General features: G+C 50.7%; 1 protein-coding gene and 1 long non-coding RNA gene across 3 annotated transcripts in view; one reads left to right on the top strand and one right to left on the bottom strand.

Moving 5' to 3' along the window:
• Positions 1 to 9,220, top strand: part of STK32B (serine/threonine kinase 32B) — a 399,201-nt gene extending 389,981 nt beyond the window's left edge. For both annotated transcript variants that reach the window (XM_049630288.1, XM_049630289.1), the window contains exon 12: positions 7,323 to 9,220. In XM_049630288.1, the coding sequence (XP_049486245.1) occupies positions 7,323 to 7,461 (139 nt within the window). In that variant the 3' untranslated portion in view covers positions 7,462 to 9,220. The remainder of the gene's footprint in view (positions 1 to 7,322) is intronic.
• LOC125922613 (uncharacterized) overlaps positions 1 to 23,937 on the bottom strand; it is a 24,347-nt gene extending 410 nt beyond the window's left edge. The window contains exons 1-3 of the long non-coding RNA XR_007457711.1: positions 23,863 to 23,937; positions 23,399 to 23,555; positions 21,537 to 21,610 (exon numbers count right to left, since the gene is read on the bottom strand). This is a non-coding gene — a long non-coding RNA (uncharacterized LOC125922613). The remainder of the gene's footprint in view (positions 1 to 21,536; positions 21,611 to 23,398; positions 23,556 to 23,862) is intronic.
• Positions 23,938 to 27,263: the final 3,326 nt, after the last annotated feature.

The raw sequence follows: 27,263 nt of genomic DNA, 5'->3' as shown, positions 1-27,263 counted from the left end.
CGCAGGCACTAAATGAGGAGGTGTCGAATGAGAACGCACACCCGATACATCTCAATCCCCGTCACTCCCACGGGATGGCTGTCCCTGCTGTTTGCCCCAAGCCGATCTACTTGCAAAGGGGTGGAGAGAGGGGGAGGATAGTAAGACAATCCGCTCCACTTTGCTATCTCACACCCTTGGTGCACACCCTACGTTTGCTTCAGGCAGCGGCAGATAAAACAGAATTGTAACGCTTCTGGCCAAAGGCTGTTATTGAATGTGTGAGATAAGAATTGCATAGAAGGCTGTCTTCCCAGGAAGTGATGAGGTTTCAAAGTAGAACAGCCAGTTACGCTGAGTTTTTACCGAAGGAAGAGACACCTTGCAGAGACCGCAAAGCTGTTTTTTCAGCCCGAATCCCAGAGGAAATACTCCCAGGAGACTAATTTGAAAAGGCCCCTCTGTATGTCCCACCGCTCACACAGTGCGGCGGATTGGGGCTACACGGAAGCCACCGCGTTTCCACCTGGACACTGGAAGAAGGGGGAAGAGGGGACACGGCCACCTCAGCTGGAACAGTGACCTTCTAGTGTTCCCAGCTGCTCAAGGAGACGGTGCAGGGAGCCCCTGGGGAACAGATACCCCAGCTTGACTCCCCCTGCTCCTGATCTCTGCAGGCCCCCCTCCCTTGGCTAAGGTCGCTGAAGCCAAGGGCGTGGGAGCCTTCGATAAGCACCACCCCCACCAGATTCCTAGGCTGCAGATTCCCAGGATCCCAGCTGGGTTGCGTGGATCTGGGGGACAACGGGAGATGGTCAGCCCCGGGGGCTCCTAAGAATTGAAGACAGAGAAGAATTCCAGAGAGCGCACCAACGGTCAAAGGAGAGCAGCTGGCATACAGCAGATTTGTCTCAGTTCTAGGTCGGAGAAGGTTCTAAGGGTCTGAGCTATTTCCCCGTGCGGGAAATCTCGGGCAGGGCGAGCAGCAGGGTCCTTCCCAGAGTGGACTCTGCCAGGGATGCCAGAGAAGGGATTCTTGCAGAGTACACGCCAGTGACTATCTTCCTTTCCACATCCACCTCCCAACCCCACCCGATAACCTTTGTTCGGTCTGGCATGGGCTCTTCCAGAACTTCCCTGGAACTTCAACTCTGGTTTTCATGAACCACAGAGAGGCAATATACATAACAGCTAAGAGCACAGGTCCTGGAGTCAGACTCACTGGGTCTGAATACTGATCCCTGCTAGCCTTGTGACCTTGGGCCTCATGCCAGGGCACCAGTGTCCTCATCTGAAAAATGGGATGTAAATGCCAACTTCCTAGGGTGGTTGTTAGGACAAGTGAGTTCACACGTGTTAAGTACTTAACGGCCTCTGATACGTAATCCGTGCACGCTACACGAGTGCTGGCTAATGAAATTCAGTATATACAGAATTATCAGCCCATGTCCATTAAGTGCTGGGTCAAACATGATTTTGCCATAATTTTTAATTCACACACACACACACAAATAACAACCTGTCCCAACTCTCTCAGCTACAAGAAAAAAGAGCTTCATGCATGTTAACTCAGGTGAACTGTTGCCCACAAGGGCTGAGACTCACCAGTTCTGCAAATGATAATCCAATTTGTGTCCCGTGAGGACACTTGTTGTTTCATTTAATTACAACTGGCCTTCTTTCTCCCTTGTTGAGGGTGACACAGAGCCTGCCAACCTCTGGGCAAGCACCCTGCTAATGAAGGGTGGACATTTATTCCTTTGTTTGGCCCACCCATCCTTCCGGCACGTTGACCGTGTGCCGGGTACTTTGTAGACACAGACGGCCGTTTCCAGTGGATGAGAGACAACATAACAAGGCAGAAGACCTGGTTCCGGTCTCTGGTTCCACACCCTGGTCTTCCCGGGTTTGTGGACCCCTCTGCACCCCGCCGTGACTCCTGGGCCTGGATTCTGTCCTACTCAGCCCGTTGTCCTGTTTCGCCCACTTTCTGGGTCCTGACGCTCAGCCATTCCGTGTGTACCCCATCCCAGTACCCTCCACTCCTCCAGTTCTTCCGCCCTGACCCCCTCCCGACCCAGGACGTGGCCTACAGAACCATCTCTGGGGGCCTCCATGCTTGGAGACTTCCATCAGAACTATGACAGGCAGTTAACTTCTACTTCCTGATCCTCAGTTTCCCGATCTGCAAAATGAGAGTATCTCCACAATGCGATCATCATCATCATCGCAAAAATAGCTGCCCTTTAGGGGCACCTGGGTGGCTCAGTCGGTTAAGCATCTGACTTCTGCCCAGGTCATGATCTCGCAACTGGTGAGTTCGAGCCCCACGTCAGGCTCTGTGCTGGCAGCTCGGAGCCTGGAGCCTACTTTGGATTCTGTCTCCCTTTCTCTCTGTCCCTCCGCTGCTTGTGTTCTCTCTCTCTCTCTCTCTGTCAAATGTGAATAAACATTAAGATTTGTTTTTAAATAGCTGCCCTTTATAAAGTAGCTGCTATGGGACAGATGGCACACAGTGGTTCATCTTCTCCCATCCCTGTGTTGCAGATGAAGAGAGAGAGACTTGAAGTTGCAAGTCCCCAGCCACTCGGCCAGTGATGGCGAAGCTGGGCCTCTGATCTAATTCTGCCGAGACTCCTAAGCCTGCACTCTCCCGATACACCCCTTTGCCTCTCCATCCACCTTTCTACACAATTCAGGAAACATACACGGGGAGAACCAGTGGGATGATATCAATAGGTGTGAAAACGCTTTAAAATGGTTTTCTTTTTCGAAGCTGATGGCATAAACGAAAACCCGGCTCTCATGTCAGAGGCAGGGCCTTCCCTGCGGAAAGCCCGTACTGGATGGATGTTGGGTATTAAGCCGACTGCATCCTGCCTGTGTGATATAGCTTGATTTTAAATTACTTTGATTGCTAATCATTTTATTTTACTCTTCTCAGATGCTTTGCCTTTGAAAAATGCCTCCAGCCCGATTTATTACGAATTTTAATGTGTGTCCTCCTCTCCTTGGGCAAGGTTTGCTATCCTAGAGTGCTTCCTTCTAGCATCTAGTCGTGGAGTTCGGGGGGGGGGGGGGGTTGAGGGAACTTGTGTCTGTCACTCGGAATTCTGGCCACAAAGCTGACAATTAATTTGATAAGTTGGCTGAGAAAATTAAATGTTCCTGCCATTGCAGGGATAACCAGCCAATTTGCATCAGCAGACTTGAGCTCTGCCTAGTAGGATATGTAAAAGCCTTTTTCATTTCTTCCCGTTACAGATAAAACTGGGCTGTGGGCTAGTCATAGAAGTGAGCTCTCAGGGCCACAACCATATGGTTTCGTATCTCTTTCTCGGTTCACGGATTCCTATTTCAGCAACATGAGCCATTCTAATTCCTTCAGAGCGTGGAAAAATCATTCCACGCTCTCTTCCCTCCAGGTCCAGATTGGATGGCATAGGAGTCAATGGAAAGAGCATGGGTCTTGAAGAACGATAGCCCTGGGAGTCCAGCCTCCCAAAGTCACGTAGCTCGTAAGTGGCAGCCCCAGGGATGGAGGCTGGCTCTAAGCCCAGACCCTTGGTGCTATGCTGTGGCACTTCCTTCCAGCAGAGACTTCATCATAGTGAATGTTTGCTGTTTTCTCTCTGCCCTGCTCCATAGCCCCTTCAACTGTGAGCCACAGATAGTGCTAGTGGAATGGTAGGGGGATGCATGGGTTGGTGGTGGGTGGGTAGGTGGAAGTGTATTGAGCAGATGGGTGGGTGGCAATGATGAATGGAAATATGGGAGTGGATGGATGAATGGATAGGCAGGAGGGTGATGGGTGGATGGATAGTAGATGAATAGGAGATAGATGGGAGGGGGGTGGATGGGGAAATGGGGGTAAATCAGGAGATCGACAGATCAGTGTATAGTGAATGGATGAAATGGATGGATGACTAGGTAGATAATTAGGTGGATGGGGGGATGATCAATGGATGAGGCAGATGGATGGGTGTTGGGTGTGTATATGGGAGGTGGGTGGCTGGGTGGTAAATCGGTAAGTGTGTGAGGGGTGGACAGGTGAGGAGGGATGAATAGGTGGGGTTGGGGGTGGGACAGATGGGTGGACATAATGGAAGTAGATGGATGGATGGGTGGATGGATGGATGGGGGATGGATGGATGGATAAATAGATGGAAGGATGGATGGATGGAAGGGTGGATGGATGGATTGGTAGTTGGATGGATGGAAGGATGGATGAATGGGGGATGGATGAATAGATGGAAGGGTGGATGGATGGAAGGGTGGATGGATGGATTGGTAGATGGTTGGATGGATGGATGGATGGAAGGATGAATAGATGGAAGGGTGGATGGATGGATGGGGGATGGATGGGGTAGGTGAATAGGCAGATGAGTAAATAAGTGGATGAATATATGGATCGGTGGGTGGAAAATGGATGGATTTTGCTGGGTGGGTGGAGAATGGATGATGAATGTTGGTGGGTGAGGGGCATTGCAGATGTAGTTGGAAGAACGCAGGCTTTGGTGTCTCCCGGAACTAGAGTGGAATCCCAGCTCCACAGGCTCTAGGTGGATGGGGGGATGCCCAGAGAAGGGTCCCTCTTTCTTGATTCAGCCACCTTGGTTCACAATGAATCTGATGGTAGGTTGCCAGGGGCATGCATGACCCGTACTTCATTTAGTTAGTGCTGTAGGGTCCGGGACTCACGGTCATAGTATTTTATGTATGACGCTCCACAGAAGAAGGCGGACTTGAAGCTGCTGGTTCTACTCGTGAAATAACTCTGGCCAAAAGAAGGGGCCAGAGTGCCTAAACCATCAGCGCCAGAGAGGATGCTGGTCCACACAGCAGTGTTGTTTGTTCTATTCCTATCCCTTCATTTCAGAACCCCTGCCTCCCTCCCGCTACCCCCATTCCATACAAAACCTTAAAGCCCAGCTCAAATGCTGCCTCCTACAGGAAACCTTCCCTGCCCCAACAAAATTTCCAAATCCACCTCTCCCTCATCTGCTCCATTCTTTATTATGCAACGTTTGAAGTTATATTTTGTGTTATAATTAGAGAAGGACTGGGGTGTAGAGACAGCGATGCTACCTCTGCTGTGTTTGAACATTTAACAGAAAGTGTTAATGGGATTCGTGTTTATCTCGTGATACACCCAGAGAATTACATGGTATTATAGTTATGGACCAAAGAGCAACGTCCTGCTTTGGAAGTGCAGGCCTCTGCCATTTAGTTTCCTAGCCATTTGAGTTTTCGACTTTTTCCTAGTTTTTATCGGATTTTCTTTCCAGGAGTGCCTGAGAGAGTCCCTTAAAACAGAGGAGAGGAAAGAGGAGGGACAGGGGAGGAAGGTTCCCGGGAAGTTCCCAGCCCTGCCCAGGAAGTCTGACCACCCCCTCTCCTCATCCTAGAAAGACTCTCCCTCCAGACCCCAGGCCGCCCTCTGGGTGCTGACGCCTCCTTCAATAGGATGATGAATGCAAGCCCTAACCATCTTTCCCAGGTGTGCTAGCTGGACAGCTGCGAGCCACAGGGGCACAGGGACCGCACACCTGCTCCTCGGCCCTGCGGGTGGCCCAAGGGTAGGAGGCAGTGGCCACCCAGTTTCCCGTCTTAAAAATACTGTGTTGTTGCTGGTACTTCAGCATTACCTGAAGAGCTCACTCCAGCCCTCACATTGTTGTGGACACTAGAAGACCCCACCAAGCGTGCGCATGCACACACACACACACTGTGACCTGTCAAGGCCATGACTGTGTTGTAGTCACGTGCATGTTTGCCGAGTGAAGTGGCTGTCGTTTACATCTTTCATAGGTCCACACTCTGCTGGACGGAAGCTACTAATGTTAAAAAGTAAATTCAGTCTGAAACCTGCGTCCTTCAGAACAAGAATTGTGGCAATATGGGGCACCTGGGTGGCTCAGTCAGTTAAGCGTCCGACTTGAGCTCAGGTCATGAACTCGCAGTTCGGGAGTCCAAGCCCCACATCGGGCTCTGTGCTGACAGCTCAGAGCCTGGAGCCTGCTTCCGATTCTGTGTGTGTGTCTCTCTCTGCCCCTCCCCTGCTCACACTCTGTCTCTCTCTCTCTCTCTCTCTCTCTCAAAAATAAACATTTAAAAAAAATTTAGAGGCACCGGGTGGCTCAGTCGGTTGAGCGACTGACTTTGGCTCAGGTCATGAACTCGTGGTTCATGAGCTCGAGCCCCACATTGGGCTCTGTGCTGACAGCTCAGAGCCTGGAGCGTGCTTCGGATTCTGTGTCTCCCTCTTTCTCTGCCCCTCCCCTGCTTGCACTCTGTCTCTCTCACTCTCAAAAAAAAATAAACATCAAAAAAATATTTTTTAAATAAAAATTTTAAAAAATTTAAAAAGAGAGAATTGTGGCAATATTATTATTTCCAGCCCCATAGTGGATATTTCACATACATGCTCTCTGATTCCCTTAGCCTCCTGCCAAGTGAATGGGATAATCCCAGGTTTACAGAGGGAAACTGAGGCCCAGAAGAAGACAGCAGCTTGACCCACGGTGCCCAACTGGCAAGTGCTGAGAGCTGTGTTCTTCCTGGTCTCAGACTTCTCCCTCCCTCCCTCCCTGAAGGTCTCCATTTTATTTTTTGCCTGCACCACGCACGCGGTGACAGTTCTAGGATCATGCGTGAACGTGAACTTGCAGGTCACAAAGAGAAGGATGTTGACGTCTTAGATCCTGTGGAGGGCGACCAGGTGGCCAGCTGTGAAGAAATGCAGGGCTGAGACTCATGCCCCCTTAACAGTTTGTCGTGGGCCATTTTGTAAGGCTGGGTGCTCATCTGTTTGGATATGTATTTGGGGTATAAGTTTGATTAGTGGCCATTGCCCGTTTAGAGGGTAAACTCCGTGAAGACAGACAAGAGGACTACTTTGCTGGCCAGGGTCTTCCCTGCTCCCCTGCGTGGTGGCTGGTACATCAGTGGGCATTCGATTATAGGCGTGAATGAATGATGTGCGGGGGCTCATCACCGACACCGACGGTGTGAGCTTAGCAAATCGCAGCCGTGATCTCCCGCAGACTTCGCAGGGAGTCCTAAGGCAGGAATCATTATCCGCATTTTCCGGAGATAGGGTAACTGAGGCTCTGGGTGTTAAGTATCTCACCGGAGTGCACCTGACCCAGGCTTCGATCCCAGGCCCGCCTGGGCTCCAGGGCGCCACACTCCGGGCCTGTAGCAGCCGTGCCTCCCAAGCCAGGGGACGGCGTGGGCGGAAGGCTTCCCAGTTGCCCTGTTTGTCCAAACGCGTCTCCCGGACCTCCCGCCACCCTCGGTTCTGTGCCACCAACTCAGGTCTGTGCTGTGTTTATTTGCAGGCTGAGGAGGCAGCAGGGGCAGACCAGCCAGCTCTTGGACACAGAGGGCCGAGCTGGGAGCCAGACCCAGGGCAAGCTCCAGGACGGCTGCAACAACAACATCCTGGGCCATGCCTGCTCCCGGGGCTGCAGCAGCTAAGCCACCGCCTGCGGCCGCCTGACGGGACTGTGCGCATTCCCGTCCTGCCCACCGGAAGCCCCTCTCTGTGCCACGATGGTCCCTATCTCACTCCTGGTAACACCAGATGCAGAGACAGCCCTGGGCTTGGAGCTGGGAAGCCCGGGTTCTGGTCGCAGGTGCCTGACGGATTCTCTGCGCGACTTCGGACAACCTTGCCCTTCCTGTGCCTCAGTTTTCTGCATCTGCCAAAGGGGTTAAAACAGCTGTCTGTCCCACTTCTACAAGGTTATTGGGAGAAACCAAATAGGTAGGAGACATGCAAAATCTGTGACATTTATGAAATTGTTTACACAGGCAAAATAGAACCTTGATATTTGAAGTCCACTCCCATCCCGCAAGGCAACTAGGCACCCCCTCCATTCCCACGATTCCCACACCCTGGAGCAAAACCGGAAGTGTCTTCATTTGCCGCCTCTGGGAGGCCAGTCTTTCTGACCCGCTAAGGTGGCGTGGCCGCGCACCAGCCTGGTCCCCTAGGTCCTGATGCTACAGGTGCATGTCTGCCCTTCTTCACAGAAGACCGCCTCCCACCTGTAATCCCAGCAGGTCCCCACCCCACACCCCGCACTGGCATGGCAGGTGGATGCCCTTCAGAAGGTCAAGTCACTGACCGCCATTTTGAGAGTTCCTCCCAAACCCAGTCCCACCGCCAAATTCTGAGTCCCCGTCCCCTTTCTGGGGGTCTTTCCTGTGAAGGGTGGGAAGTGGCCTCCTCAGCATTGTCTTAAAGAGGGTCCCCAAGTGCCACGGATGAGGTGGCTCTGTATTGAGGAACAAAGAAGCATGGGTCACCAGGAAGTTGAGTCGAGGAGGACAGTGGACTCGCACAAGGAACAAACGGCTGTGGGACCTGTGCGGGCAGCGCTCTGCCCTCTGGATGGGGAGACGCCGTAGCACCGGGGACCGAGCTTCGGCGCGGCGTCAGGCTCGTGCTCGGAACCCAGCCCTGCTGTTTACCAACCGGAAGACCTTAGGCAAACGGCATAATCACTTCGGTGTCGTTTCCTTGTTTCAGAGCGGCGGCGATGAAGCCAGCCTTGCAGGGTGGTTACGGGAGTCGGTGGCATTCTGTGTGTCCCGTGCCCAGCACACGGCACCCACGGCATGGTAGGCGCTCTGTGCCCACGTCACCGTCATCGTTTGCAGAGACTTCCCTACGTCACTCGTTTGGCAGGTCACTTTCCGCAGAAACGAGTCCGGTGGTTTGGCTTCCTTGAGCTTTTCTTCCCGGAGTCTTGGAACTCCGTCCATCCCTGTCGACGTTCCGCTGTGGTTTTAGTTTTCCTTCCAACTTCCGGTTTTTACTTTTTACATCATCAGTCCACCCTTGGGGCCGTCCATGCCATCTCTCCGAAATCTTAAGAGACGTTTTAACGGAGGGTGTGGTTTTCTGTCTTTAACCTTCAGAAAGGAGATGCTCCTAAGAGTCCTCCTTTCAGCCAAGCCTACTCCTCGATTCCGTTGCCCACGTCAGTCTGCTTGTCTTGCGCACTCGTCGTTCTCCGTCCCCCACCGGCACTGTCCTGTTCCCTCCAGGCAATCGCAGGGCTGCTTCTCTCTTCACTGTGACCCGGGCAGCACTTAGGATTTCTTGCTGGGCTGAGTTCATGAATTAGGGGGCAGGAGCTAGAAGTAAGCCCAAGAGACGCTAGATTTCCTGGCTGTGTTTAAGTTGATGTTGTTTCTTGTTCAGAATAAACTATTTCTTGGGCATTCATTCTTGCGACTTTGTTCTTGTTCGGGGTTGGGTGGGGAGGGGCCGTGTTCCTCTTAGAGCCAAAAGGCTCTAGTTGAATTGGAAACATAGAGACAGGAGGGGGAAGGATACCAAGTTGGTGATGTGTTTACTTGACTCCCAATAAAATCAAACTCGATCACAATTTGTATTGTTATCATCGTTATTACTCTCATCATCACCATCATTATTTTACACTATAAAGGTGCAATCCGTTTATCAGAGAAAAAATACCGAAAGTTTTCCACCTAGAGCAAAAAAACTCTTAAAATTTCAAATTATACAGCTCAAACCTCTATACGGCACACGTGCAGGTGCCGATAAACCATGTGCTCTAAAGCACAGACTTCTGGATTTCCCGCCTCCCTGCTTTTGCCCACCCCGTTGTCCCTGCCTGGGATGCCTTTCGACTCCCACGCCCGCACATCAAAATACATGCCTCTCCGGGGTCAATTCCACCCCTTCCACGATGGCTTCTGGTCTCCTGACCACACTGACTAACCCGAGCCAGACATGACCTTTTCCACGTGCTTGCTCACGCACTTTCACTTTCCCTTGGCTCTGACGGCCATTAATTGCACAGTAAGGCGACTTTTGCCCATGGCTCATCCTCCTTCAAGCCAAGAGGGGCCAAGACCTATTCATGGCTGTGTCTGTGTCTCAGCCTCCACATTCCAGGCCCAACTCTGCTGGCTCATAAGAGGTAATCAGTAATTTTGGAATGAATGAGATGAGAGCAAGCCCAACGCTAAGTGGGGTGGGGTGGGTGAAGCATGCTTTGGGCATCCTCCTGCCTGCCGCCTGGCCCCACTGTACTTCCTGGGTATTTTTCTCTCCACTCTCCAGTGCACTCCCAGGGGCTGCCCTTCTCCACCCTCCACCCAGTGGAGTACGCAGTCCCTACCCACCCCCTCAGAGCCATCTCCCCCGAGTTCCAAGTTCCAAAAGACTTTTCCCTTCTCCCTCATGCAAACACCCATTCCCAAGGAGTAGCCTAGCCCAATACTGCTGAGCAAGCAATCTGGTCAGAGAAATTTGCACCGAAGCAAGAATTTGCAAGAGGATCGTGATTTGCAATCTGGGCATAATAGGACAAGCTGGAGACGGGTGGTGGCAACAGGGTTTCCTTGCCTCCATGGAAATACATCGTAGGCTTCTTGTGCCAGTGAGTAAAAATGGTGCGTATTTAGAGTAATTGTAAAGCCAAAGCTGGATGGTGTGAATCCCTTCCTGTTCACTGGCAGGTATTACAGTATCTTGTCCCCAACCCTCTTTCCCACGCCAGGTTCTGAATCCATCGGGGCGGGCTGTGCTCTGCCGGCCCCCAGCACCGAACTGCCTTTCGGCAGGTTCTCAATGGATGTGGAAGGAGTGCAGACGCTCCCACCTTGGCGCCCAGCTCTGGCCACGTTTAGCAAATGCCTATCACTCTGATGATTCAGCCCATGCACTGTGTCTCTCACCATTTCCTCTTCCTACCGGGAGCATGAAATCATGATGAGGCCTCTCTCGTGTTTAATTACTGACTGTCAACAAAACACACACAGCTTTTTCTTCCTGGGTAAGCACGGACAAACATGATTAATGGATTTCCCTCTCAGTGTCTCTGCACCTCGTGTTGATTCCACATTCCCCACACACTTTCTAATCCTTTCCTCTCTGCAGCGAGAGTGACACATTACACGCAGACTCTTCCCAGGTGTCAATGCCGCCATTTTGTATTGTCCTGATTCTTGGAAGCTAGTTGAACAACCATGTTCTATACTTAATGGCATTTCCTAATAGAAATTCATTTCACATGTCACATTTAGCCAACTCTTAACAATTAAAGGTGAGAGTGGGGCACTCTCAGATGATGTTCTGGGCAGGGTGAGAAATACCTGAATCCTGTTGTGCTGACAGCCCTTCGCCATGTCCCCAAACCCCATTATAACAGGTTCTTAAAGGAGCTCATGAAACAATAGCAAAATAGGAATCAGTGAACAAGCGTCCCTATCAACACCAAAGCCCCAGTGCAGAGCCCTGTGAGAAGCTCAAGTTGAAGCAAGAAGACCAGGATTAGGGTCTTAGCAAGACCCTCGACTCTTCTCAAATTTTGACCTTGGCACCATCCAATTCAAGGATGCCAAGCACAGCAGCTCCAGCCATTAGTAACAGTGGCCCCATCAGTGACTCAGATTCTAACCATTCAGAAGAGAAATTCCTCCTTCTTTGTGGGGGAAATGGGCAGGCTTCGATCACAGCCACACCTAACAGAGGAGAGTATGTGAAAATCACCTTTGGACAGTCCTACTGTATCGGAGACCAAAATCAAATAAGCCCAAGTTTTACTCACTAGCCTCCTCCACATCTCTTTTGATAGAATTTCCCCACTCTCACCTACTTCCCACTCTTTGAGGTCGCAACCAGAATGTAATGGCGGACCTGCTTTCTTGTATTACGCTTTATGTCTATACCTCTTGAAGAATTAGTTCCATGTCCTATAGGTTGTTGCTAAGGTCTTTTTTGCCAAGTCCCAAAGGCATCAAAGAAATCTGGTCACCTCCCAAGAAGAGCAAGTAATTCAATATGGCTTAAGCAGGAAATTACATTGCCACAATAGGGGATTTCCTCTTTCCAACCACTTTTAATCCACTGGGCGTTTGCCACAGTGACTGGTGATGATTCAGCTATAGGCTACTTCGTCAGTCTGGGTCCCAGAGAGGAGTCGTGTAGCAGCACGGCAGTCCACCCGTGATGGATGTGTGCTATGTGTAGGTCTTTGCTGTTTGAAGCCACTGAGATTTGGGGGATATTTGTTACTGCCACACAAGCTAGTCTATTCTGACTGGTTCGGTGCTGTCGCCTCTCATCAGTCCTGGTCTCAGAACAATGATTATTGAGAACAGAGACCCAGAAGCTCAAGGAAAACCAGATTTGTCAGAAGGACCAGGAGGAATCCTACCGATGCCATCTGGAGCACTTCAGATGCCCTTGTGGGAACTGGGGGGTCAGCTGGCAGCCACAGTTGCCACCTTGCTCTCTGAAGCTGCAAGAGCTCCCCCCTCAGCCCCACCTCCACATACGCATGCTGTGCTCTTGCCCTGCTCTGCACACTCGCTTTTCCAGCCGTTTCATCACCCTGCGCAGCTCCCAAGATTCATCATCTCACAGTTTCGGAGCCCATGGCCACCTGTCTGAATCCTCTGTATCCCTTGGTACAAGTTCCCCAGCGGAAGAGTGCGATAGTCCAGCTCAGTTCAGAGACTCCTGGACCAGTCAGATGAGGCCGTGTGGGCACGAAGGACAGATCTAGGACACTGTGACATTTACTAATGGCTTCATTTAGCTAACAGGGACCCGAGAGACAAGATTGGGCTCATTTTTGAGAACAGCGTGGCGTTGAGTATCTGGTGTTGATCTTGTAACTTAATTTCACCATTTCTCTATTTCTCATGTTTTATCTTTTAAAGTCTATTTTTTAAGCGATTGGGTTTCTTCCATATGAGCCCCCTCGAAACCTTTGTGGAACAGATGAGCAAGACACAAAGGCAGAGCTCTTGCACACTTGCTCATGCATTCAGTAAACTCTTACTTGAGAAACCAACACGTGACAGACATTGTCCTGAGCACAGGTGACTCGGTGGTGAGAAGTTCCTGGCCTTCATGGAGTCAATATTCTCCACAGGGGGAGTCAGTCAAGGAAACAGTAAGAAAAAAAAATAACTCAAGTTGAGATGGAGGTAACCGATGTAGTTAACAGGGTGCCACATGGAGGGGGCTACCCTGCTGTGCTCAGTGAGAGCCTCCAGGGTCAGCACCTGCAGGTTAAAAAAGGGTCAGCCACGGGGTACCTGGGTGGCTCAGTCGGTTGGGCGTCTGGCTCCTGGTTTGGGCTCAGATCGCGATCTCGTGGTTAGTGCGTTTGAGCCCTGCATCAGGCTTTGCGCTGGCAGTATGGAGCCTGCTTGGGATTCTCTCTCTGCCCCTCCCCCACGCACCCCCCCTGCCCCTATGTCTTTCTCTTTAAAAATAAATACAACAAGAGTGTCAGCCATGCAAAGAGATGATGGATGATGACGTATTCCAGGCAAAGAGAACCAACTGGGCAAAGACCCTGGATTAAAAATGATCTGGGTTATTCCAAGAAAAGTAAAGAGGCCAAGGAGGCGGGGGCTTGGTGGGTGGAGTGAAAAGTGGTACAAGGTGTGGCTACAGAGCCAGGCAGGGCCCGATCGCCCAAGTGCAGGGGAGCCACCGGGAGGAGTTCGGATTTGCGCGGTGAGATCCCCTTGAGCTGTTTGAGAGAGGAGGGTGTCGGCCGTGCAGACGAGAGACCATGGCAAGTGGGAGCGAGGGTGGCAGCTGACAGGATACCGGTCAGTGGATGGGCAGCAGCCCAGGAGAGACGCTGGAGCTTGGGTCAGGGCGGTGGTCCTGGAGATGGGGAAACATGGACGGACTCGGGACGTTTCTAGGGGACTTGAAGGACTGGATTGGGTGGTAAAGGCATGGGGCAGACTTTGGGGTCAGATTTCAAGACGCTTGAAATCTCTGAGTCCCGGGTGTAACACCTCAGAGAGCCATCACGGTGATAACACAAAATCGTGAATGCATTGTTCCAGTCGCCCGGCATATGATGCACGCTCAGTGAAGATCGTCTTCTCCTCTCCTTCCTCTGGACCCTTTCGGTTGTGCTCATTCCTATCTGCTTCCCTTCCTGGTGAGCTGCCCACCGCTCTGTAACCTGCCCCTCGCACACAAGCATGAGTGCACGCACGTGTGCTCACTTTCCCTCTGGGATACACACATCAGACATGTGTAAAGGACATCTCAAAGAGTCTTTGGAAAGGTATTTTTTAAAGGCCGCTTGTTTGCGGGAGGATTTTTCTAGGAGTATGAGTTTGCTTTCTGCCATGAGCAAGAGGAAACCCGACTTTAACCGCCTGGCACACAAAAAAGTACTATCCCCAGGGAGTCCAGGGGAGGGGAACTCCTGGCACAGAACGGTCCACAGATCAGCGATACCACCAGGGTCCAGGTTTCGTCCGCCCTTCTGCACGGATATCCCTAATGGGTTGACATCATCTTCAGGCTGGTGACCCCACAGTTGAGCACATCATACCAGACACAAGAGCATTCAGGGAGGTAGGATGGATCCTGTGTTCCCGGAGCTTTCTCTCAAAAAAGGGAAGTCTTTCCCAGAATCCCCCAAGCTCTCCCTGATGACTCATTGGTCAAAATCTGGTCTCACGCCCATCCTGAACCAAGCGTTGGCATGGGCGAAGGAAGTGCTGTGAGTGGTTTAGGCTGGATGAAGGAGTGAGCGACATGGGTGAACAAAAGGGAAAGTCCATTAGGAAAGAGGAGGGGGGAACAGGTTTGGGCTAAGCACAGGGCTCTTAGCAAAGGGAAACTCAAATTTCAGTGGATTTGAAGAAAATATTATAGTTTTAATATTTTAAAACACACACACACACACACACACACACACACAGAACTTTCTGGCTCTGATTTGCCAAAGAGAGACAAGAGGGGGCATAAATAGTGATCTCATATTTCATTCTTCCATATTAAAATTCTATCCTATGAGGGGCACCTGAGTGGCTCAGTCAGTGGAGCATCCAACTGTTGATTTTGGCTCAGGTCATGGTCTCACGTTTGGCAGGTTCATGCCCTGCATCGGGCTCTGTGCTGGCAGTTCGGAGCCTGCTTGGAATTCTCCCGGTCCTCTCTCTCTCCCTGTCCCTCCCCACTTCTCTCTCTCTCTAAATCGATAAACAAACATTAAAAAAAAGATTGAAAAAATTCTATCCTGTGAAAAGCACTCCTCAGAGTTGTCTGTCCTCTGCGGTGACAGTAAACTGCAGGACTTTAAAATGTTAGCGGTGGTAGACAGCGCTGACGGCTGGGGCAATGGGGGACCGGCATGTGCTGAGAGCCGACCACCTGCCAGGCCCTGGGCCAGCCACTCCGCCCAGACCGTCCCACCGGGTCCTCAGATCTCTGCGAGGCCAAAAGCATCAACCCCTTTTCAAAAGAGGCAAACTGGGCCCCAGAGAAATCCTATTTTATGGCCTTTCCCCAAATCACAGAGTAGCTTTCCGTGTGATGAACTGAAAAAGTGCCCCTATACATCTCCAATGCTAAAAATGAGTTGGAGGAAGAGGTTGCCCTGACATTCTGCATCCCCCAAGCCCCAAAGCCCTTGAGAATGCACCAAACTTGGCCGAGACCCCAGTCTGCCCCCAATGAAGACAGCGGCCAGGGGTAGGTTATGGGTAAGCATGGCCGTTATCCTGGAGCCTGATGCCCTGAACCTAGAGACTCACTTCTCACAGGACACGGAAAGGGAAAGGCAGTGGTGTGGTGGAGGAGAAACCCGACAGGCACCACCACCTAAACCAGGGGATTAGAGAACGCCCGCAAAAAGTCACACCGGTATCAGGTGACACTGACGGGACGTGATGAGAAGCGCACTCCATTCCCACACTAGACTTCCCCCAAATCCAGAACTCCAGTCTGTCACAGACTTCGAGTCTGGAGTTGTCTCTTGTCCGGCGAGAGAGCAGACGCAGAATTAATTGCGAGAGAGGCTAATGTCCAGGGGGAGACGAGAGCCCAGAGTAAGGGTCCTTGCTCTGTTTTGATTAGGATCAGAAGGCTTACAAATGTGATGGACGTACCAAAAGAGACAACGAAACAGTGAACGTTAACTCGTGTGTGTGAGAGAAGGGGGGTTTCGAAGATATCCGGTGTGAGGGTTTAGGGCAACACAAAACAAAAGCGCAGCGCCCAGCAGATGGTTGTTTACGGCAGGCACGAGATGCCACGTCTGTTTACCTTAACTTGCCCGGGGAACAAGGCAGATAGAGCATGCTACCTCAGGGTCCGCAAGGCTCCCTTCTTTCACTGATCAGCTCTGCTCTGGGCAACTTTGCCCTGCCGTGGTCTCTGGCCCTGTTTACCTGTTTACCTATTCTGGACCCTCCGTCCTGTGAAAGCAGCTTTCTGCTTTTGTACTATGCTGGGGACGCTTCCGCCCTGTTTACCTAATCTCGGATGCTTTCATCCTAAGTCTTGTTAACTCATTGGTGCAAGCTCAGAGAATTCCTAACTTATTCCCCGCACCAGTCTAGTCATAAAAAAACACCAGACAAACCACAACTGAGGAGCATTCTACAGAATGCCTGACCATCGCTGGCCAAAGCATGGTGGCCGTGAGAAATGGGGAAATGTCACGGATCGCAGGAGACAAAGGAAACGGGGTGCCCTCAGCTGGCCCATGGAACAGAGAAAGGACATTAGTGGAAAAATTGGTGAAATAAAAAAAAAAAAAAAAAACCCAAAGGCCTATAGTTTCGTTAATGGTAACATAGCGATGCTAATTTCTTAGTTTAACAAATGCAGCATGCGTGTGACATTAGGAAGAGGCAAACGGACAGTATACAGGAATCCTTTTATGTTTACCATCGAAGCTCTTCTATAAATCCAAAACCATTATTTGAAAAATGTTTAGGGCGCCCGGCTGGCTCAGTCGGTTAAGCGTCCGACTTCAGCTCCGGTCACGATCTCACGGTTCGTGGGTTCGAGCCCCACGTCGGGCTCTGTGCTGGCAGCTCAGAGCCTGGAGCCTGCTTCGGATTCTGTGTCTCCCTCTCTCGCTGCCCCTCCCCCACCCATGCTGTGCCTTTCTCTCTTAAAAATAAACATTTAAAAATGTTTTTAAAAATGTTTAAATATGTCAGCAAAAGAGCTGGGTATCAGCACCCCCAGCATTGTTACCTCCACACCCACCCCACTAATCGCTGCATTTATTTCCAAACTGCAGCTCAGTTCCACTTTCCAAAGAAACAGAAAAGCCCGACGAGGCTACACCTCCTAATTGCAGACGACCGGTGCTTAGGGTAGAGTTTGCCTCCGGAAGGAGGGCGCTCTGTCTGTACCAGTGCATACAGACTGACGTCAAGCCGCTGGCCGACAGACCCCACGCACAGGTGAAAGCCCACCTCAACCTGCCCTCCGTGGGGGAAGCTGAAAGATCAAACACAGTCACACACGCACCCGGCAGAGAGCCGCGGAGCCCCCTCTATCCGCCAGCTCGGTCCTTCACGGATAAACCGGAAGGACAGGCGGGGATCGGCAGACCTTGGGGAAAACGTCACTCTGGGAGGGGGGTGGGATCAACACAGAACCCCCCCCAAAGGAAAGCGCCCACTCAGAGAAGAGAAGAGACCCCTGAAAGGCTGAACTCGTATCTTCAGAGAGGTTTGAGATGGTATCGCAGCCACAGAACTTGAGAAGAAGCTATTCCGAAAACACGCGAAGAATAGGGAAGAGTTAAAAAAAAAATAACAAAAAAAAAGGGGGCGCCTGGGTGGCACAGTCGTTAAGCGTCCGACTTCAGCCAGGTCACGATCTCGCGGTCCGTGAGTTCGAGCCCCGCGACAGGCTCTGGGCTGATGGCTCGGAGCCTGGAGCCTGTTTCCGATTCTGTGTCTCCCTCTCTCTCTGCCCCTCCCCCGTTCATGCTCTGTCTCTGTCCCAAAAATAAATAAAAAACGTTGAAAAAAAAAATGAAAAAAAAAATTAAAAAAAAAAAAAAAGAATACAGAAGAGTTCCTGGAAAAGAAAAATCATTGCCAAAATAATAAATTCAACGGGGGGCTGGAGGAGTAAGCGGAGGAAGCCTCCCAGAGCTGAGGGTAAAGAGAATTGGAGCAGGATCGGGTGGAGAGGCTGTGACACACGGGACCTGTCACTGTGGGGGACAGTGAGCGTGCAGAGCGATCCCTACACGCGGGACAGCCTGCCGAGCACCCCGCGCCCGCACCCTCCCCGACACACGCTCACACAGCTTTTACAACCCAGTGAGGGGGATGCAGTCACTTCCTGTCTTACGGGCGAGGAAACTGAGGCACGGGAGGGGGCGTGACTTGCGGAAGGCACGCAGCCAGCGAAGGAGAGAACCAGACCTCAGACCGAGGCCAGAACCCTTCCCCCCCGCCCCTCCCTCTCGGCTACTTTCGCAGCTGGTCGCCAAACCACGTGGCCTCATAGGACGTTACAGTCACAGAAGCAGAATCAGCATAACTGCGTTGGTTTACAGATTTTAGAATCACACCACCCACCGAGCACAGCCGCCTTCCCTACATTCAGTCAAGACAACCGACTGCGGTGTAGCCGACAGAGGTCGGACGTGCAGCTGAGGGGCGGGGGGGGGGGGGCGCAGGGAGAACTGCAAGGGGCTAATCAGCTCATCTCCATAATGAGAGTCTCCAGGCACAGTTGAACACCGATAAAATAAGCAATAGGGCTTATTGGCATCCTCGCTACGGTCCCGCGACGACATCTCAGGGTAGTTTATACTCGCTACCTACGTATACGTACGTACGTGTGCGTGCGTAACAGATACCCCGTGAGGCTTAAGCGGGGGTGACGCAAGCTAAGGAAACACGCCGTAGCCCCGGGGAGTTCCGGCCGCGCTACTGTGGTTTCTAAGGCGTTGCTGTCACTGTCCTTGCGGCCGACGTGCCGGTGACGGTGCCAAAATACCCTTCCGCCTTCCCTGCCTCTGCTGCCGAGTTCCGCACCGACCCGCGTTCCCCGGGATTTGCTGGCTTTGCAAGGGGTTGATGCCCCGCGCCTGGTGTTGGCACGGGCAAGAGAATTTCTCTCCCACTTCCCAAGAGGTGACGCTATGACAGCAGAGTCCAGCGCCTCCCCGCCTCATCCCTGAACCAGGCAGGCTTCCCGGGGACCTGAGCTGCCCACGGTGCGCCCTCCCGACAGCACCGCTGACCGGGTCTGGGTTAAATGCACACCCGTCTCAGATGTGTGAATCGCCGTGTAACGTGGCCGGTAGGGTTGGAGGAAACCCGTGGGGCCACTCAGCTCAGGAACACGGACCAACCCGGCCTTTGAAGACGCGTTCTCCTTGCCACCTGTCACACTTCGAGAGCTTAATTCATTCAAAGTTGGATGTGAATTTTGTCTTCAAGACACCTACAAACTCATCATGATATAATTCAGTGTAAGTTTCACCTCCCCAAAGAGGCTCTTCCCTTATTTCTACGGCCCACAGGGATCTCACCTACCTGTGAATGTTGATAGCAGCAGACTTATTTGTATACCCATATATACCGTGAGATACGGGAGCCCAGCTACACGAGGAGCTCCCTCAGGCTGAAAGCATATTCTAAACGTCTTCTGTCCCTTCATCTGCTACCAGAAGCAGTAGGTGTTCAATAAATGCTGATAAAATAGGGGCGCCTGGGCGGCCCAGTCAGTGAAGTGTCCAACTCTTGGTTTCGGCTCAGGTCACGATCACAGAGTCATGAGACCAAGCCCTGAGTCAGGCTCTGTGCTGAGTGCTGAGGAAAGATTCTCTCTCTTTCCCTCTGCCCCTCCCCCACCTCATACATGCGTGCGTGCACGTGCACACACACACACACACACACACACATTCTCTCTCTCTCTCTTAAAATAAAATAAACGCTTATAAAATAAAATACACTGAGAGCCTAATAGTTACAAACATTCTCACGTGGCTGAGTTTTTACATCACCCTGCCTCTTTGAAAAGAAAATATTAATTGAAATATGCATTCCAGAACTTCTATAGGATGCATGGATGCCCTCGATGGAGACAGAAACGGGGAAAGCTGATTAACGCTTCATAAAGATGGCCCTAGGCCATCTTTCAAATAGATGTAAAATTCTTTTAGTTTTCAAGATCCATCAAGTCCCCCGCGTTTGATATTAACTTCTTGCCATTACATGCAATTCAACAGAAGCGTAAGTCCTTCCCGTAGGACGGGCACCGGGCTGGGTACCAGGATTCGAAAGCTGAACAAGATGAAACCCCCAGGGGCTGAAGGTCCATTAATTCTCCGATGCTTTACTTTACACACGACACCGATCCCGCAGCCTGGGGGCCCAGGGACCTGAATACCTTCCGGGACGCTTCCCACAGAACCATTTCTCTGGCTTTGGATTGTGTGTTCCCGGCTCCCCCTGCCCCCCATTTCCCTAGGATCTCTCAATTCCTGGATTTGCCAGGAGGTTCCACGTGACTGAGGTTCCCAGACACCGGGCCACCTCAAAAAGTAAATTCCTATTTTAAAAAGTGTGTTAGACGTCTTACGGTCTGAGCTACATTTATGCTCATCTTGTGAATCAGATCCCACCAACTGACAAACGTCGACGATGCCACTGACGGGCACTGAGAACTCGCAGGGAGCCTGCCGCCCTCACGTGCTCTCCGCCACATTTTGTGGTTTCGTGCACTATCTCAGGCCCCACGCGCTCGAGGGCAGACCTATCCTGCTGGTAGTGGCCCCCGCATCTCCGGCCGCGCAGCACGCATGCGCACCAGCTCATAAGGGCTCACGCTAACCCCGCGAGGGTTACCACGATTACCGGCCCTGTTTGCAGAACCTGAGACACCCAGGGGGGAGAGAGAGAGAGAGACAGAGACAGAGTGTGAGTGAGTGAGGAGCAGAGAGAGGGGGAGTCACAGATCCAAAGCAGGCTCCAGGCTCTGAGCTGTCAGCACGGAGCCCGACGCGGGGCTCAAACTCCCGAATGGTGAGATGGTGATCTGAGCCGAAGTCGGACGCTCCACCAGGCGCCCCAAAGTCCACTGATTTAAACGTCAACGTCATCCCAAACTCACCCTCACAGAAACATCCAAGATAATGTTCAACCAAATACCTGAGTACGTGGCCCAGCCGAGTCGCACATAAAATTAACCGTCACACCAGATGTCACATAGTAAGATCTAGGACCCAGGCTCCCGAGGCACAGCACAGCCGTGTTCTTAAAAGCTGCACGGGGCGTGGGGGGGGGGGGGAGCCTCTGTTTTCACCGATTCTGCTGCCCAGCTGCTCCGCAGGTGAACAGGGATTGATTATGTCCTTCTTCTTTCTAAAGCGGAGTGTCCCTGTCCTTTCTCCCCTGGTGGGGGGGGGGGGGGGCAACGTCCGTGTGACCAGTGCTGTCTCCGGACTAACCTAGTGGACTAACTTCAGCTGCTCATAGTTATTGGCCTCAAGACTTTTTCAAACACAGCCCTTGGGCCGCTCAAGGCAAAGAGTGTCAATCAATCTGTTTCCTGGGCTGCTCGTCCTGAGTGGGTAGCCATGCCTGCGAACCGCACGGGGCGAGCCCAGAGACCGCCAGCTCCTGCAGGCGTGTGCCAGACACTCTAACGACTTAAGCCCTTCCGTCCTCAGGATCCTAACAGCAGGGAGGGGCTCTAATCGCCCACCGTGCAGAAGAGGAGAAAACAGGTGAGCCCTGCTCACTCATTCACTCACCGGATCTGCATGTGCCTGTGTTCCAGCTGCCAGAACACCCTGGTGACGAAGCATCCTTTCTCACGGAGCGGTCACTGTGCGGAGGGGAGACAGGCAAATAAGCCCACAAGCCAGCGACACAGTACGTTGCAAGCTGACGAGTTCCGTGGAGAAAAATAAAGCAGAGGCGGGTATGGAGGAGGTAGGGATGGGGTTGCAAATTTCAACCAGGGAAGGTTTCACGGAGACGACAACATTTGAGTGAAGTCGTAAAAGGAGTGAGGGAGCAAACCATGTTGATGTTCAGAGCAGAGCCTTGCAGAGAGCATGATCGGTGAGTGCAAAGGCCCTGAGGCAGCATTAAGTCTGACTGCGACAAACTGACTGGAGCAAAGTGAAAGGGAAACCATGGAAGAAGAGGTCAGGCAAGAAATGGTCCAGTTGGTATGGCTTTCGAGGGCAGAGAAAGGAGCCTGGCTTTCTCTCTGTTTGAGATGAGAAGGCTTTAGAGGACTGAGCAGGGAAAGCACGTGTCCTGACTCACATCTTTGTAAGATCAAAGAGATTAAGAATCTTGTCTCAGGTCACTGCAGCTGGTAAGGGACAGAACAGACCAGTATGTCTAACTGTGAAGGCTGATTCCCTCCTCACCACAACATCAGCCAGAATCGGTTTCCATTGCTTGTGACTAAGAAAGCTGATTGGTAGCGCTATGTGAAAAATCAAACAAACGTTGCAGGAAAGAACGATGGGTGTGAGTTCATTTAAGGTAAGGTAGCCAAGTCTCAGAAGGCCTTCTCGCAGAGGTAGTATTTGAACGGAAATCTGAATGGTAACAAGACAATTCATGGAGGGTAGAGTGTTGACGAATAGGTGGTGCAAAGGTCCTGGGGCAGGATCCAGCCTGGCACACTGGAGGGATAGAGGGAAGACAACCGTGACTGAATTATGGTAAGCACGTCGGGGAGAGGTTCAAGACGAGGTCAAAGAGGAGCCAGATCCTTCAAGGCCTCACAGCCCATGTTAAGGAATTGGGATTTTACTCTTACGAGTGACGAGGAAGGAACTGGGGCACTTGCGGTGGCTCAGTCGGTTAAGCGTCGGACTTCGGCTCGGGTCATGATCTCGCGGTTCGTGGATTTGAGCCCCGCGTCGGGCTCCGTGCTGATAGCTCAGAGTCTGGAACCTGCTTCGGATCCTGTGTCTCCCTCTCTCTGCCCCTCCCCTACTCACGCTCTGTCTCTCTCTCTCTCTCTTAAAAATGAATAGAAATTAAAAAAAAAAAAAAAAAAAAAAGAATGATGAGGAACCAGTGGAGGATTTTAAGCAGGGAGTGATTTGCAGTTTTTAACAGATCAGTCTTGCTGCTCTGCGGAGAACAAGCTGGGGAAGGGCTTACAGGCTGCCTGACCTGAACCTCAAGTTTCCATAAGGAAAATGGTACATATTTAAGGGAGCTGTTTGTGGTGTGAGAGACTGATGTGAGTGTGTTAACCCCACGCAGGGAGGAATCTGTAAGCGGTCTCCATTGCCGTTCACGGACTCTGGGGCAGTGCCTGGCGTCCTTTAAGTATTGGTTGAAGGAATGGATGAATGCAGAAGCTTTAAATATACAGGCGCCAGGTAACGGTGAGAGGACCGTTAAACCCTAAAGCCTTTCCCAACAAACCCTAACCCTTGACAGCAGAGCCAAAGCGTTCCGGGGTTATCACTTCCAGGGACTTCTCTTCTGTGAAGCATTCCCGTTCAGGGCTAACAAATTTCCTGTGATCTTGTCGGGGGGCTGGAGGGAATCGCTTCCCACTAATTGATCAAATTCACATGTTCGGGCTTCATTCATGTCATGTCAAATACCCCACCCTGCGCACCCCGCCCACAATTACCTTCCAGACCAGACCGCACGGAGTGGTGGGTGGGGGGCTTTTGTCGTTTCGATAGCCTCTCTGGTCACCGAGTTTTGATATCCCGGTTTTCCTCCTGCATCTCACGATCATCTGTCACCAGGCACAGCATCTGATGCGGGGGGGAAAGGCTGGACTCCTATTCCAATGAACAAAGGGAAGCGTTGGTGGCCATTAGCACAATGGTTTCACCGTCTGCCAACCCGATTCTCTACGGCAAACAAGGAGAGATGTTGATTTCCCCCCCCCCCCCCCTTTGCCAGCTGTGAAGAAGCTGCAAGTTTCAACCGTGTCTCCCTCCCGACAAGCCTGAAAAAACAGGCAACAACAGCCAGAGGTTCCCCCAGCACCAGTGTAAAGGTATTAGGGACCTCCCGGACGAGCCCCCACAAAGGGCCTGTGGATCAGGGGTGGTGGCTAAATGTCCCAGTCCCCCCGCGGGTCACCTCCAGTGAAGGTCCCCCAGTGCCACGTCCACGCTGAGCACAGACATCTCGGCTCACAGGGCGGACGGGGGAGGCCGGCCCGGGACCCCAGCGCCGCTCTTCCTAAACGCAGCCTCGGCTGTAACTCTCATGCGCAAGCGGATTTCCTGCAGCGCGTGCCTCCTCCAATCACTTCGCTCCTCCAAATCGGGAGGTTGCGTCCGTGCATCTGATTGGTGGAGCCGGATCCCATGCCTGCCCTGAATCGCAAGGGGAGCTGGGAAAGCGAGTTACTGAGTTCCACTGCGGGGAGGCAGGGGTGGTCAGGAGGGAGGGTTTCCGAGTTTAGGAACGGTGTCCCCAAGACGAGGCAGCAGCAAACAGCACGATATCCGCTGCATCCGATGCAGCCGTTCTCTTGGACAGACGTCGTCGTCCACAGTGGCTGCCGCATAGCGGGTGCTCAATAAACGGTGGCACCTCTTTCCCCTAGCCGTGCTTCCCTGCTCCCACACGGGGTCTTAGCTGGATGGGAATCTTCTGCTTCCCTTCCTGCGCTTGGAGTTTCTTCCCGGGGACTAGTTCTCCAAAACTAGAGCTTGGAGATGATGAACAACCGAATTCAGCATACGGAGCTCCACCTTACCCAACTTTAGCAACTGATTTCAAATATAGACACGTGCAGATCATCAGTGCAAGTTTATTTCAAAGACATTTTCCCTGAAAAAAAATCTGGGTACTAAGAGTCTGGCTATTAGGTCAGAGCCTTAGTGCCCCTCACCCAAGGGGGGGGGGGGGCTTGTAAAGCTCATCTGTATGGCTTGATTTCCACCGAATGTGTTTATTTATGTTGTTTGTTTATTTTAAAAATATATCGAATCATTTAGACACAATAAGGGAAAATAGTTTTACATAAAAGCCATTTTTTTAAGAAATACATTTAATAATTGAGAAGAAATTAGGGAAAATATTTTTACATAAAAATCAAAAACATGTGCATGACAAAACCCATAAGAATTAAATGACAAATGTTATACTTGGCAAATATCTGGAATTTAATTTCATATTAATAACAAAGAGTTATTATCTCTAGTGTATAAATCTCTATAGAGTTTGTTGCATCCACACGACTCCTGAAACAGAATGCTACAGGCACCAGTGACAGTCACAACAAAGTTTATTACAATGAGAGGCAAGGCCGACCGATCGGGACCAACACTCTTGATAAGAGTGCGGCCCCGAACAGCCGGGGTACAGAGTTTTTATAACCGATCACATCGTTTTATCATCACCTGGGAACAGAACAAAGAAACAATTTCCAGATGAGTTAGAAACAGTTGCCTAATGAGGTGTTTACTTTAGACTTTCTGCCTCTAAGTTGCAACCAGTGGATCTCCTTGACCCTGCCTCTGATGCTCTTTTCTTTGAACTTTTGCTTCCTTAATTGGTGAAGCCTAATTTACAAGAGTATGAGGCGTAATTTATAAGAGTAAAGCAAGGCTGTTATCTCTTAACCTTCAATGTCAACACAAAGCTGTTATTTTTCAAGCTAAGCATTAGCCCTACACTACAATTTAACCCTTACAAGTTCACCAAAATTAGAGGAAGGAGAAACACCCTAGGGAAAAATGAGCCAAGAAATGAATACGTAACTTACAGAAAGACAAAAAGAATCAAAGTTGTATGAAAAGATGCATAATCTTGCTGAGATGAGACAGGTAAATGAAAGCTACTTTAGTCGAAAGCTTACAACCAGGCTATAGTAACAAGGACCAGATTAGCCTACTAGCTTGGAAAAAAAAAATTAATAGGCAAAAAGTACAAATAATAGTTTTCAAGGGCCACCTGGATGACTCAGTCCATTAAGCGCCGGACCTCAGCTCGGGTCACGATCTCACAGTTTGTGGGTTCGAGCCCCACGTCGGGCTCTGTGCTAACAGCTCGGAGCCTGGAGCCTGCTTCGGATTTTGTGTCTCCCTCTCTTTCTGCCCCTCCCCTGCTTACGCTCTCTCTCTCTCTCAAAAATAAATAAACATTAAAAATGTTAAACCAACAAACAGACAATAGTTTTCAAGACAAGGGACACTAGGCAATGAAGGACAGTGACCTTGACAGATAGGAAATAAATGAAGTTAGCCCTACAATTGCCCTTAATTTCTGCCTTGAGAGACATTCTGGGCACTGCTGCAGGGAAGGGAATCCAGGTGGGGCCCTGGGGCTCCCCGAGTTAAGGAGGCAGTGCTCAGAAGCCAGACGGTTCAAGGTGTCCACAGATTCTGGGAGGAGTAGAGGAGAGGAGAAAACTCCAGAGATTTGCAAAAGGTCACTTTCAACTACTCAGTACAGTGCTGTCAGCAGGTGCCTGTGAGAAAGCTATTTGAGGCCAGAGAAAGAACCACCCAAAAGGATTAGAGGGATTAGCATTCAGTGCCCACAGGGGGCTGGGAATAGTGCCAGCCAGACTTGAAAACTTTGAAATTCAGGAATCATCCTGTAGAGTACTTACATCATATGATGTATTCCCAATGATATGGGAATAATTAACCCTAAACTAAACACCATTTTGGCCCCATCCAATGGATCTTAAAAAACAGATGGAAAGGATCAAAATATTTCCAAGTGCGTAACTGCTTCTTAGAACAAAGCCTAAGGGTTTTTTATATGAATACAAAAATATTTAGCACCTAACAAGCTAAAATGATTGTCATTCAACTAAATAATACCAGGCATGTAGAGAAGCAGGAAATGTAAAATGAGGGTGAGAAGTAAGAAATCAACTGGACTCGACATTCATTAGGGGGGAATTTATAGCGCTAACTTCCTAGATTAGAAAAGAAAAAAGATCTCTACTCCAAATCTCCCTTAAGGAACTGGGGAAAAAAAAAAAGAGCAAATTAAACCTGAAGTAAGTGAAAAAAAAAAAAAAAAGAAAAAAAGAGAGAGAGGGGCAAACCATGAAACAGACTCTGAACTGTGGAGAACAAACTGATGGTTAGGGGGGTGGGGGGTGGGTGAGACAGCAATACCTTGGTTCCAAAACAAGAAAGGCACTATAAGAAAGGCACAGACCAATATTTGTTATGAACTTAGATGCAAAAGTTCCTAGCAAATAGAAACCAATAATATATTTTAAAAAAATATATATATATTTTTTTTTCATATATCATGTGTGGGTAACTCAATCGGTTAAATGTCCAACTCTTGATTTTGGCTCAGGTCATGATCTCATGGTCCTAAGATTGAGTCCCATGTTGGGCTCTGCACTGAGCGTGGAGACTGCTTATGATTCTCTCTCCCTCTGCCCCTTTCCCCTGCTTGCACTCTCTTTCTCCCTCTCCCTCTCTCTCAACAACAACAACAACAACAACAACAACAACAAATGAATAGTAATATCATGACCAAGTTGGGTTCATCCTAATGAT

This window comes from Panthera uncia, chromosome B1 (genome assembly GCF_023721935.1).
Source record: "Panthera uncia isolate 11264 chromosome B1, Puncia_PCG_1.0, whole genome shotgun sequence".
Classification (NCBI taxonomy): Eukaryota; Metazoa; Chordata; class Mammalia; order Carnivora; family Felidae; genus Panthera; species Panthera uncia.
This window is presented reverse-complemented; position numbering and strand designations above follow the sequence as displayed.